This window comes from Mixophyes fleayi, chromosome 10 (genome assembly GCF_038048845.1).
Source record: "Mixophyes fleayi isolate aMixFle1 chromosome 10, aMixFle1.hap1, whole genome shotgun sequence".
In the NCBI taxonomy this organism is placed as follows: Eukaryota; Metazoa; Chordata; class Amphibia; order Anura; family Limnodynastidae; genus Mixophyes; species Mixophyes fleayi.
In genome coordinates, this window is record NC_134411.1 from 35,596,281 (window position 1) to 35,610,979 (window position 14,699).

Below are 14,699 nucleotides of genomic sequence, written 5' to 3' on the forward strand. Positions count from 1 at the left end.
ATAAATCACAAGTCACTGCTTACTAAGTCATCGCACTTTCCTGAAAAGAACAGGAATGAGACCGAGGGGTAGACTTATCAAACATTCTAAAAAGGGAAGATGGGGGTGTCACCCAGTAACAACCAATCAGATTCCATCTTTCATTTTCTACAATTTTCTACATAAATGATAGCTAGTTTCTGATTGGTTACTATGGGCAACACCTCCACTTTTCCCAGTTCTCGCCCCCACAATAGATAAGTGGCTGGGCTTAATGATGCAAATGTAGCCGTAATCTTAGCCCCCTGCTGTAATTTGCCAAAATTGTGACAATCGGTCAGGGGGCGGGGACAAAATGATGTGATTCATCAAGCTCCGCCCCTGCATGCCGCCTGGATCCATTGTAGCACCTTGTATCATTTAACACAGGTCGCAAACGTGAAAGCCTTTGAAAATACCTCTTTCAAGACAGTGAAATCTAACACATGTCTGGGAAGCCTCAGACATGCTGATTGCAGAGACAGGGTTATATGTTAATGACAAATTCAAGCTGAATAGGGTCACAGGAAAATATCATATCATTTTCTCCAATATCATACTTACCATTGGTATGTGTGGTATGCAGATGAAGGGGAACTTATGACCTGTTGTGTGGAGGTAAAATCATGTTTGTAAGTCATACTGGTGAAAAGTTAGGACAGGGTAACAAAAACCTGGATTAAAAGGTGTTTCTCCAACAGAGTCATAAAACCCTAATTTGCATTCTCACAGACCTTTTTGTTCTGACATCACAGGAAGGGGGTCTCTGGGCCCTGCAGCTTGGTTTTAAAACTGCACTGTGACTATAAGAAATTGTTCACTTTTGGGAGTTAATCTGATATTGAAGAGTGTCCCATTTTTCCTGCTTCTCCCATCACCAGAAACTTGATTGTATGTGAGTTATCAATTCTGTGTTTTATCCTTTTTATTTTATAAGAAACAATTGCATTATATTTGTATGTCTTTCATTAACTGTTCTATCTTAAGCATTGTGGATATATTTTCCATATTAAATTACAGTTAATAAGTTCAAGTCTCTGTGTTCTTACGAATTCACGCAACAGTTTGGTCAAGACGCTACATGATTGGAACGAGGAGAAAATTTGTGGTTTGTATTAACTCTGTTCAAAATAAATTGTGCTAGATTAATTCTAGGGAGAACCGAAGGCTTCCTAAATAAGAATGTCAGCTCTTCATAAAAAACCTTGGTGGTGGCATAGTTGGTACGGCAAAGCTAGAGTGTGGCATTGATAGGGAAGGATTTTAGACAGACCAGGTAGTTGCTTTTTGGTTAACCCTTTGTCACACACGCGTCACGCAGGCTCAGGTGAGTGTTGTTCGTGACATGGACTGTGCCATTAAATCCTTCCCCTCCCATGTATACCCCCTACCTCCCCTGTGTGTGTGTGTGTGTGTGTGTGTGTCTTGTTAACCCCTGGTATTACTATATTGGTAATAAGGTGACTGTAGTTATCCATAAATGAATAAATCCTTGGGCATATGGAAGCCCTATCATACCTAATATTTCCGAAAGTCTGTACATTTCTTTATTCCATTTAACCATCAGCATTAGAGTTACATTACAGTTTATTCATTCAATTTCATATATAACTTTCATCTTCAACTTGTCTGGTGACATCATATTCAGTCATCAGTCTGTCCAGTGTATTTGCCTGTTTCAGTGGCCTGTTTGTCCATTTATGTAAGATGTTACATACTGGATTCCAGAAATAATGGTGGGAACTGCAATATTCTCAGAGGCTGTGGAATTAGACCTTAAAAATAGGAAACCAATGACTTATGAGGGGATCTTGAGCACTTGTCCTTCCAATAGAGGTAGTTTAGTTTCCTATGTGTACATCTCACCCTCTGTCTCCCCGTGTGTGCCTCTGACACCCTTATTTTGTGCATCTGCCCCTTTGTATCAACCCCCTTAAATATACATCCTTTTGCCCTCTCATCCCATTTGTAATTAAGATGACACTTGGGGGTGCTTTCATGTGCCTGGAACCTACCCTCATCCAAATCACCCCCCTGAGTTCCAGGAAATGTGCAGGTGCAGACATTTATTAAAACATATTTAAAAACATGCTTAAGTCAAAGAATACGGCATCTTTTTAACAATCAAAAAATCATATTAATTTGTTACCACTATGGGTAATGGTGGTAATATATGGTAATATATGATGGCAATAGATGGTCCATGGATGATTGTAATGGTAATATGGTAATAGTTGATGGTAATAGATGGTACTGAGATGATGGTAATATATGGTGGTAATAGGTCAGTGTTGGCTAACCTGTGACACTCCAGGTGTTGTGAAACTACAAGTTCCAACATAGCCTTCCAGCAATAAGCTGCTATATATTGGGAAAGCATTCTGGGACTTGTAGTTTCTCAACACCTGGGGGTAAATGTATCAAGCTGAGAGTTTTCCGGCGGGTTTGAAAAACCAATCAGATTCTAGCTGTCATTTACTTAGAGCATTCTACAAAATGTCAGCTAGAATCTGATTGGTTGCTATAGGCAACATCTCCACTTTTCAAACCCGCTGGAAAACTCTCAGCTTGATACATTTACCCCCTGGAGTGTCACAGGTTAGCCAACACTGTAATAGGTGGTCCTAAGATTATGGCAATAGATGGTCCTTAGATGGTGGCAATATAATATGGTGGTAATAGATGGTCCTGAGATTATGGTAACAGATAGTGGTAATAGATGGTCCTGAGAAGATGGTAACAGATGGTGGTAATAGATTTTCCTGAGAAGATGGTAACAGATGGTGGTAATAGATGGTCCTGAGAAGATGGTAATAGATGGTCCTGAGATGAATAGAACAGGTATTGCGGTGGTGTAGGTACTGCTTTGATACTTGTTAAATAGACATCCCCATGCCAGCAATTGGAAACCCCCCTTTATAAATCCTGCATTTGCCCCTAGTTATTAAAAAAGTAAGAATTTCTGATACCATTTCCTAACATAGCACATAAGTCATATATGAAATACTGCAATAGGCTACTAGCAGTAGTAGCAGTAGAAATTAATAATGCTGTTGTTTCAATTTTATTTGTGCTCAGTTGGAAATAAAAGAAATCTGCTCCTGTTTAATGTAAAAAACCCAAAAACAAAACAATTTGTCTGGAGACCAAATAATATACAATGAATGATTTCTCAAATCTGCCTTTATTTTGATGCAAAAACCACATCTGTTTACAGCAATAAAAATGACAGTGAAAACATCTTGGAGGTGATATATCTATCACATTCATAAAAATGCTAAAAATGCCCGTGCTATGCAGTTTTTTTTTGTCTTCGTTTAAATAATTAAAAACATTAGAGACGCGAGTCGAGGAGGCGCTGGCAGAGGAGGGATCGGCTATTTACAAACACATCTTATCGGAGATGACAAAGACTAGTACACAGTCCGTTAGAAATCAAATGCACAAGGCATACTTGTAGTAAAACATCCAGGGGACTTAAAGGCGGTGAAAATGGCTCATAAACAATCCAGTTTCATTTTTGAAAGGGGATTACAGATGTCCAGGTTTCCACTTAACCAGAAAAATACTTAAAAAGTCCTGCTCTACGGTTGCTGCAATACTGCTTTGACTATAAGTGCTTTTCGGCTATGTTCAGTTTATATATTGTAGAGTTGCTATGTTACTTTGTTTTTAGGTATATTTGTGTATATTATTTCTGTGTGCTATGCATACGTTTAAAGTGGCAGTTCATGGATCGCTAAGAGCAAAGATTGTAGTTTTATCCCTTTCTTCCCTTGACAAAGATGGAGAGAACATGCTTTATTTTTGTATGCAGCATTATCCTACATTATAGCTGCCAACAGTCCCAAAATCCCAGGACAGTCCTTATTTCCTAGTTTACAAAGGGGAGGGTAAACTCAGGGCAAAGCTTGGATGAATTAGGGTGGGGTGTGAGTGGATTGGGGTGTGGTCAATGTTTGTCCTGATTTATTTTATTTGGGAGTGTTGATAAGCATGCATATGCAGCTATTACCAGAGATATCTGTCATGCACTGAGAGTGGCCTTGGCTGGTATAGAATATATAGTACTTAATTTCATTAGTACAATTTGCAGTGGACTGAGTGCTACTTGCACTATGTTATTAGATTAACTATCAGCATACATGCTAGCGGCACAGATAACTGACCAAGAACATATCAACGTCACCAGTTAACACACGTCCAAATGTTTCACAGAGAATCAAATGATACAAGGTACAAACGCCTGAGGCGTGGAAGTGTTGTTAACAACATGACATCGGTCACCTTCTTCACCTGTAACAGTTCTACTACAGTCTCTGTAGCTGGGATACAAACATACATCTCCAGATCAGAGATGACTGTACAACCACACTGCACCAGGTGTTGTCAGCGTAAAGCTCAATGAAGATCTCACTCCATTTACTGCTGCTCCCTGCATCCTGCCTGCGATACTTGCTGCTGGACTATGCTGTTTCCTTGCTTCACGGTTATTTATTGTATTTATATGTATACTTGTTTTACAATAACTGAGCACAAGGGTATTTGAGGTCTGATCAAAACTCAGTGTACAGTGGAATCAAGAACTCTGTCTGCTTACTGCTGCTCCCTCCCTCTGTTCTCACAGTCAAGTATCCCGACAGCTGCTACTTAAAGGGGCTCCCCGCCTATTGCAAAAAAATTAACTATGCAATGCCTGTGGCTCCGTTCGACTCTCCTCTCACTGCTGCTTTAAAGTTTAAGTTTATACTACAATCTAAGTTGTTTCCCTTGTGCGTACAGCTTGGAGAATTGCAGTAAGGAGATTTGGGGGGTTTAATTCCTGCTACCTCCCTATAAACTTGACACACCCATTTTATAATTCATTCTCGTCTTGTATCTGGAGAACCTCTTTAACTAACTACGTTGTTTACCAGCTTTGCATTTAATGGAAGCAATGCAACAATTTCCAATTCCCATCTGATTTTTCACAAGATGTTTAGCTGTTGCTGTAGGTTGTGTTTGTGAAGCAGTATAATTATATACTATTTTGTTACAGGGAAACGGTAACAAAAAAAATAAATAAAGCAATGTATTAGCATTTGCCAGTTTGTCTGTTACATGGAGCTGAATGCCTCAAGTAGCTGCAACCAGCAATTTCTGCACAATATAATTGGCATCAAACGCTTGTAAAATGGTAACTGAGAAAGTAAATATATGAATAAACATATGTTTAATATTATATGAATACTGGCATATAATTAGATACGCACTTCACTACATAATACTGGCATTTTAATGCTATATTATCCAGTTAATTATAAATAATGTTGATTTCTGTTAAAATGTATACTAATAATGTTTTCTCCCACTGCCAATTATGTATGTGATTTCCTTCTTGAGGCTAGGTGTATGCTATATAATCATTACTATAATATAGCAATTGTTTATGAATTTACACAAATGTCAGGTTCCACATAGCTATGGTAAGTATAGTATATTTTTTCTATGCTAAATATCAAGGTTATGAAGACCTGTGTACAGGGAAGGGTTAAGGGGATTTAATGAACTCTTGGGGGTAGATTTACTAAGACTTCTTAAAAGCAACCAATCAGATTCTAGCTATCATATATCTAGTGCATTCTACAAAATGATAGCTAGAATCTGATTGGTTGCTCTGTGGGGGAAGGGGGGGCTGCACCCCAAAATCAGCATAAGGATATAAATTAGTGGTTTTTTTTTCTATTTATATTAGAATTTCAAATATTATTGGCTATTAATTAAATTTTACAAGAATATCAAATGACTTAACAATAATATGTCGAAATTTCTGAAATATACTTGGTGTAGTAGCATACAGAATAGGCACAATAAATTTGCTTTAGTCTGAATCCGAATAAATATTCTCTTTATATTAATTGTTCTATATCTCAATGGTACAATTCTATATGTTCAATATGTTTAGGGCTAGATTTACTAAGCTGCGGGTTTGAAAAAGTGGGGATGTTGCCTATAGCAACCAATCAGATTCTAGCTTTCATTTATTTAGTACCTTCTACAAAATGACACCTAGAATCTGATTGGTTGCTATAGGCAACATCCCCAGTTTTTCAAACCCGCAGCTTAGTAAATCTAGCCCTCAGTCTTTTGAAGAAACAAAATATCTATGTTCACCCCTGATAACAGGATTATTGTTAATGAAGTAAATGATCTTAAAATGTGGAATAATAGATCAAATTCATCTAACCCCACTAAAAGGGAACATTTAAATATAATATATATTATTATTAATAATGAGAAGTAACAAGCCACCTTTACTGAGGTAATCTGTCAACATAAACAGACCATCCATTGACCAGAAACTGGAGACATCACTGAGGCACTTTGTACACTTATGGCTTACACAAAATGACTGCATCGGTGATGTCACTGGTTCCTCGTGAATGGGTGGGCTCCATTTTCTTGAAGACTGGTCCAGCCCACAAAATGGCTGCTTCCACTGGCAACAAGTGTAGAGCTGAATTTCACAGACTCTTTTGTTTTTTATTTCTATTTATGGAGATAGATTTTTTTTTTTTTAACCATAAGTTTTATAAATCCTTAGAAACCTCTTCTGTAAAATGGTCTAACACACAACACTATAATAAGCATAGTCAGAAAGTTTATAGGATAATACATTCTATTCCCAAATTTCAGTTAATGGAACAGACAAAGGACTTCTTAAACCTCTGATAAAGGAAAAGCGGTGGTGTTGCCCATAGCAACCAATCAGGTTCTTGCTATCATTTATCTAGTACATTCTACAATCTGATAACTAGAATCTGATTAGTTGCTATGGGCAACACCTCTAGTTTAGAAGGTTTGATAAATCTACCATAAAATTTTGTCTGTGAAATGAGATCACTGCTCATATAAGTACTTCCTAGCATGCATTATCTATATAATCTGTATATACATACTGGACCCCTGGCTAATAAATATATAATCCATATAATAAATACATTGCTAGCACATATACGGCAATTGAGAAGGGGATTTCTCTACATAGTTATATTCTGGGCTAGGGGACAGGGGGGTCATCTGTTCCCCGGGCCGGTCCCGTACTGGGTCACTGGACAATCTACATATTTTTCATTTAAAATAGGCTGCTGAGTTGAGTCTTGGGCTAAAATTTTCCAGCCCTATCCTCTCCATAGTAATGGTAACACGTAGCATATGGTCATATTGTTGCCACCATATAACATATAAAGTTGTATCTATTTTTATATAAAATATAGGCCTTCTGAGAACACTGGTGAGCCCCACCCCTGCTGATAAGCCCCCCCTAGTCATCAGCTGCACCCCTGCTGATTAGCCCCTCCCCCAGTGATCTACCCTGGCATGTTTTATTACAAATCATCTTTTATTACGCTTTCTGCATTTAGATCGCTATCAAATACTGACGCTGTTTCAAGTGTAATTTCGTCTAAGAAGCCTCTGCCTGCCTGCAAAGTTTTTGTTTTAAAAGCTCATAAAAATATTCTGTAAACAACCTAAAGTATATAATCTGCTTTTTTTTGTTACTTTTTTTTTGTAAAATAAACATATCACTCCCCCCCCTGGCACTTGAGGGGTTAAAGGCGTGACTCCCCCCCCCTCCCCCCACCCCAACCCCCCCAACCCCTCCCGCTCCACATTATGTTACTTTACAAGATGAGGTATTAGGCGGAATGCCATATGAAACTATTGAATTTTTCAATACAGAGGTTTGAAGTGTCCGTGAATCATGTAACACAGTATTCGGTAGGTAAAAATGTTAAAAACAGTTCAGAAAAAAAGGCAAGAAAGTACTTTTCAGCATAAATACGTTACATTATTCTGCATGACATTGGAAATTTCAACACTGCAGTCTAAGCGATTTTGTATAATTTTTTGTATCCCCCCAGAAAAATAGTAAAACTTAAAAACACAAATGTTGTTGTTTTTTTTTTTGATTGTTTTTTATCTTGATATAATCCTGTTACAAACTGATGCGACCGGTTGTATTTACAATGGAAATCGTTTGTTTTTGGTGAGGAAAGGTCCCATTTCATGAGTGAATTTCAAAGGCAAATGTCGGGTCCCAAATGCTCATGTAATTAGGTGCAGATTGCCCATGACCTGCCCCTGAAAATGAAAAAGTCTCCATTAAGCTCGCTATGTTACCAGCGTTTATGATTTATTTTTTCCCGGAGATGAGCTTTTTCGCCATTTCCTGTCTGAGTTGAGCCAGACCAAATATCCACCAGACGGTTATTCCTCTACCGCGTGGGAATTGTGTTTTGCAAACAAGCTCAGTACATGGTGAACAAACTGATATTGCTCACTAGTTTGGATCATTCCTCCCCTGAAAAAGAAAAGAAAACAATATTTAAAGTGTCATTATACGCCCTCTATCCAACTCCCCATTCTCCTGTGTGTTTACTGGATAAAGAGGTAATTGCTAATAACTGAACAGCACAAAATGGAAGATTACAGATAAAACAGCGAATGAACCATTTCTATGCAGCTCCTTGCACTGTAGTACCTTGAATAGGTATCTGGTTTGGCTGTACAGTAAATACAGCATTCAAAACTGTCCCAAAAGATTTCCAAGAACAGCAAGCCGGTTCCCCCATATTTCTGGCTCTTTTTTAAAACTTAAATAATCGCCTAGATACTGTAACACTTCTGCTTAATTTGCGAGTTTGCTGAAGTTCTTATTTTAAGGTTGCATTACAAACTCAGATAGTTGAAGTAAAATATCCTCCCTAATTATTAATTTGTTGGTACAGCGGACACCCACTTCTAGGTTTTAATGTCCAATATTTCTACTCAAATATGGGCCAGCGTGTGATACAGTTGCAGGGGATTCTGGGAGATAATTACACAGGAATTATGGGAAGACGGTTTTACCTGTCTAACCGCAGCTGGCAGGTTGTCCTCAGGATATCCACTGCCCCCTCGTTCTTCAGCTGCTTGCACAGAATTGTGGTAGCGATGAAGCATCCGGTTCTCCCAATCCCGGCGCTGCAAGACAGAGAATAGCCACCGATATCAACAGAAAACCCCGGCGCTAAACCACCAACGGAGGGTTATATCCCGGAAATGAGACAATATGGACTGAAAGAGACAATCTCACTTGACTGACCCACTAAGAAGACCATAAGAGATAAGGAGATTTTCCAGCTACAGACAGCCTGTTTCAACCTTGTCTGGACTCTTCAGTGAAGGATAGTTTTACTTACAAGACACTGTCTCTTCTATACAAGGACAACTGGTAGTTTTGCCAGCTTGTCCTAATGAACAGCTGGAAATTGTGTTATTTCATTTTGTCAGGGAACTAATACAAAGGATCCCAAACCATCGGAGAGCTTGTGTTTCCGGCGGCGACCTGTTGAGACCGAAGCTTATGGCCGGGCTCACCTGCAGTGTACAACGATGGGGCCGTTGCTCTGTCCTGCGATTTGCATGGCCTCCTCTACGTCCTCCACCAGCTTTAAGAGAGGCGGAGCCTGATCTGGGGTCTTCTGGTCGGGCCACGAGGTGTACCAAAAATGCTTCAGTCTTCTTTCTTCTCCACCGCTCTAGAACAAGGCAGAGACATAACACGGATAGTCACTTGTTTTAGTGGACCCTGGGATAACATTACATTTCTTGGTCCCAATGGTAACTTAAAACTGCGCCAACGGTACATAACAAAGAAATCATACTGTATTTACACTTTTATATTTCCTGCCTTGTTTCTGGGCTTTCCAGAAAGGCTTGAATATCAGAGTTTTATCGCCTTTGAATATGACACAGAACCGCTCTGGAGATACAACTATATCCAGTACTTGAAGCAGAAACGTGTCATGTCCAAGGGTAACAAATGTAACCAACTAAACCTGGCGAATATTCAGACCTTGCTGGAACACTCACAAGAAAACCAGGAAGGAGAAAATAAGAATAATTTATTCTGCATATTTAGAATAATTCATCCTGCAGCTGAGGAAGGAGAGTGAGCAGGGCCTGATCAACCACTAGGCTGACCAGGCTGCAGCCTGGGGCGCTGGGTCCCGTGGGGCGCTGCACTGTGGGTATTTTTTTTTTTTTTTCTTCATTAATTTTTTTTTCCGGGGTGGGGGGAGGGGGGGGGGGTCGCCGCTGGGGATCGCCGCGGGGGGGGGGGGGGTGGAGGGCTCGACGATCAAAAGCATTGGTGGTCAGTGGTTAGCAACACACAGCCAATCGCCAGGCTGCCTGTTGCTGTGCAGCAGACAGGAAGCAGGACGTCTTCACTTCCTATCTGCTGATCTGAGGAGAGGAGCGACGTTGGCACAACTACAGGTAAGTGAAGGGGGGAACTGCCCTGCATATCTATAGGGAGGGGGGGGAACTGCCCTGCATATCTATAGGGAGGGGGGGGGGAACTGCCCTGCATATCTATAGGGAGGGGGGGGGACTGCCCTGCATATCTATAGGGAGGGGGGGAACTGCCCTGCATATCTATAGGGAGGGGGGGGGAACTGCCCTGCATATCTATAGGGAGGGGGGGGGAACTGCCCTGCACATCTATAGGGAGGGGGAACTGCCCTGCATATCTATAGGGAGGGGGGGGGGAACTGCCCTGCATATCTATAGGGAGGGAGGGGGGAACTGCCCTGCATATCTTTAGGGAGGGGGGGGGAACTGCCCTGCACATCTATAGGGAGGGGGAACTGCCCTGCATATCTATAGGGAGGGGGGGGAACTGCCCTGCATATCTATAGGGAGGGGGGGGAACTGCCCTGCATATCTATAGGGAGGGGGGGAACTGCCCTGCATATCTATAGGGAGGGGGGGGGGGGAACTGCCCTGCATATCTATAGGGAGTGGGGGGGGAACTGCCCTGCATATCTATAGGGAGGGGGGGGGAACTGCCCTACATATCTATAGGGAGGGGGGGGGGAACTGCCCTGCATATCTATAAGGAGGGGGGGAACTGCCCTGCATATCTATAGGGAGGGGGAGAACTGCCCTGCATATCTATAGGGAGGGGGGACCTGCCCTGCATATCTATAGGAAGGGGAGGGAACTACCCTGCATATCTATAGGGAGGGGGGGAACTACCCTGCATATCTATAGGGAGGGGGGGGGAACTGCCCTGCATATCTATAGGGAGGGGGGAACTGCCCTGCATATCTATAGGGAGGGGGGGGGGAACTGCCCTGCATATCTATAGGGAGGGGGGGGGAACTGCCCTGCATATCTATAAGGAAGGGGGGAACTGCCCTGCATATCTATAGGAAGGGGGGGGGGGGAACTACCCTGCATATCTATAGGGAGGGGGGGGAACTACCCTGCATATCTATAGGGAGGGGGGAACTACCCTGCATATCTATAGGGAGGGGGGGGGACTGCCCTGCTTATCTATAGGGAGGGAGGGGAACTGCCCTGCATATCTATAAGGAGGGGGGGGGAACTGCCCTGCATATCTATAGGGAGGGGGAGAACTGCCCTGCATATCTATAGGGAGGGGGAACTGCCCTGCATATCTATAGGAAGGGGGGGGAACTACCCTGCATATCTATAGGGAGGGGGGGGAACTACCCTGCATATCTATAGGGAGGGGGGGGGGACTACCCTGCATATCTATAGGGAGGGAGAGGGGGGGACTGTCATGCATATGTATAGGGAGGGAGAGGGGGACTGTCATACAAATCTATAGGGTGGGAGGGGGGGGGCTGCCATGAAAATCTATAGGGAGGTAGAGAGGTTGATATGTATGAAGGAGGGCAGAGGAGTGGGGCTGATATATGTGACTGGGGGAGTTTTGATGTGACGGGGGGGGGGGGATAGCTAGCTAGCAGAGTGGAGGTAAGGAAAATAGCTGCAAGGGGGATGGATGCAGGGTGGGAGGTAAAGAAAATGGCTGCAGCAGGGGTTAAGGAAAATGGCTGTGCGGGGGGGGGGGGGGGGGGGTTGTGGTTAAGGAAAATGGCTGCAGGGGGTATTTAAAAAATAGAGCAGCTTTGGGGGGCAGAATCTCATGATTGTGTGGTGGTCACATGGGTGGTCTCAGCAATCACTAGAATACTAAATATTAGTGAGATGGGGCTGGTAGAGGTTTGTATTTGATTGACAACAAATATTCAGATATTGCTTATATATGCCTGTCCAATGGGGTACTTTTAGCTGGCCATAATGGAGTGTTTTGTTTTAACTAAAGGGCCTAATCATTCAGGGTTTGCATTATAATACATTTTTGCATTTTCAAAAAAGGACGCCAACTTTCCAGAAGCCAGCGAGAGGATAACAAAGTTGCAAGAGAGAAGAGCAAGGACAGGTAAGAGACAATGGCACAATCTGTCTAAATTTGAATGCTGGAGAATACACCTGAACATTCATATTCAGGAGTGTTCCTATACAACTATACATTCGGAGGAGGGGGGGGGGGGGGGCGCTGCGGCCGTATTAGCCTAGGGCGGCCAGAACCCTTAATCAGGCCCTGAGAGTGAGTCCCCAAAATGTCATGCACTCTTTATTCCCTATGTTGGTTTATAATAAAATAGATATACAGTAATGTGTTAGGAAACCTAGCAAATAATTCTGCTGTTTTCCTCTCAAGACATGTAGAGGGCGCTAGAGAGTGCAGAGAACTGCGCATGTAGACATGGACAAAATGATCAAAACTGTCCAGCTTAATACTGACCTATTCTGTGAGTGGTCGTGATATTTCGCATATTTCATTGGTGGAATTTGACCTTAAGTGTACTTCCTGCTATAATTTTTGGTCGGATTGTAATACTCAACCTACGTAAAAAGCTGATGATCAAAGTTGGGATCCTCAAACAGCCATAAATCAGCCTTGTTGTTTCAGCCCACAGGACAGCCGCCACCACTGTGCATTAATACAGGCCTGCACTAGACATTTTCGTCAAATTGGTCCTACGTGTGTGTGTGACCAAATTGCCCACAGATTTGGACCCATTCAGGTTCATGTATGTGCAGCTTATTATTAGAACGTAATACACACACACACACACACACACACACAGACACACACACACACACACACACACACACGTGTCTTAGTTCAGTAGGTACATTTTACTAACCTTTAAGGTCATGAGTCTTAATACATAGTCATCTTCCTGGATAATCTGATTCACAGTCACCTCTATTCCGTCATAGACAGCTTGTTTCTCGGGCCAGTATTCCGTACATTTCTGAGTAAAATGACAGGAGATAAGGAGATAAGACAGGTCAGGCTTATATTGTGGTCATGCACAGGACATAAGCAACACTTACTGGTTCTCCTTCTGGAGTAGCTGAACTAGGATGCAACCACTCCCATAGGGATCTCTCTTATGTGAGCCCAAATTTAATTTTGTCCAGGATTAAATAAAAGCCACTGACCTCATTGACCTCCTCGATGTTGGTGATCATGACTATGATAGGAGAATGCTGTTGCCAAACCATCTTCCAGAAGTCACCTACGGTATTCACCGTAGGTCCCTGAGTTGCAATGTAAACTTTTTCCTCTTCATCGTAACCCTGTGACACAGAGCGGAGGGGTCAGGGGGAACGTGCCGGGGGGCCGGCTGTGATATTAGCTGGTAACCCACATGCATAAAATAACAATTATTTCAAAATGGGATTTCTTTTGCGTCTGGGGAGCATTTAATAGAAAGTGGAGGTGTTGCCCACAGCAACCAATCATATTCTAGCTATCACTTTCTGGAATGTACTAGATAAGTGATAGCTGGAATCTGATTGGTTGCTATGGGCAACATATTTGTTTCTCTAAAACATAAATATAGACACGGCAACAACATTTCAGTCCATGGAGATAGAACGTGAAATTCCCAGAGCAAGGAATGTCCATCTCCGCTCACCCGTATATAGTTGGCGTTTATATAGGAACTCAGTGGGTCGTCCTCTTGATCGGGTGACATAAGGCACACTCTGCTATGTGGGTCTGCAAAATATAAAAAGACGTAAGACATAGGGTGTCTGAAAGCATTATGGCTAAAGATTTTCTCTCTTTTTATTAATTTCTAATTATTGTTTGTCCTTGTGTATTGTGTTTCTATAAGAGCTACGCACAGCAGTCAGATCTCACTTGGTGATAATGTATTTTGCGTTCCTGTTCTTATGTTTGGCTCGGGCTACATGGAATATAGACTGTTAACTGCTAAATTATAATTCAGAGATCTATTATCTGCTAAGTCATTATAATTCAGAGATCTATTATCTGCTAAGTCATTATAATTCAGAGATCTATTATCTGCTAAGTCATTATAATTCAGAGATCTATTATCTGCTAAGTCTTTATAATTCAGAGATCTATATTCACCGAGAATCGCATCATTTTGGCCCCGCCCCCGCAACAAAACGTCATTTTACCCGTGGGGGCGGGGCCAAAATGACGTGATTCGGGGCGCCCCGCCCCCTCCCGCTCTCTAGTCACGCCCCTGTCCCAGACGTCGCCTACTAGGCAAGTATGATTTAATATCCGGCTTTTCTCTTCCCCCCTTCCCCCCCCCCCCCAATATTTATGTTTCTCTGTTTTCGAAAAAAAATTGACACCCCCCTCCCTAAAGCCTAGTGCCGTAGGTTGCAGCCTAGTCAGTCTATTGGATTATCAGGCCCTGGTAATGGAAGACCTGAATTCCTAATTGCTCTACACATTTTGCTTAGGATGGCAAAAAAGCACAATTGCTGCTGCAGTGTAGTAACAA

At 42.1% G+C, this 14,699-nt stretch overlaps 1 protein-coding gene across 1 annotated transcript in view; it reads right to left on the reverse strand.

The window, feature by feature from the left end:
- Positions 1-8,211: 8,211 nt before the first annotated feature.
- The window catches only part of PTPN5 (protein tyrosine phosphatase non-receptor type 5), a 44,126-nt gene continuing 37,638 nt past the window's right edge, over positions 8,212-14,699 (reverse strand). Inside the window, exons 5-10 of the mRNA XM_075188493.1 lie at positions 13,854-14,015; positions 13,375-13,512; positions 13,074-13,184; positions 9,421-9,581; positions 8,911-9,024; positions 8,212-8,362 (exon numbers count right to left, since the gene is read on the reverse strand). Coding sequence (XP_075044594.1) covers positions 8,269-8,362; positions 8,911-9,024; positions 9,421-9,581; positions 13,074-13,184; positions 13,375-13,512; positions 13,854-14,015 — 780 coding nt within the window. The 3' untranslated portion in view covers positions 8,212-8,268. The remainder of the gene's footprint in view (positions 8,363-8,910; positions 9,025-9,420; positions 9,582-13,073; positions 13,185-13,374; positions 13,513-13,853; positions 14,016-14,699) is intronic.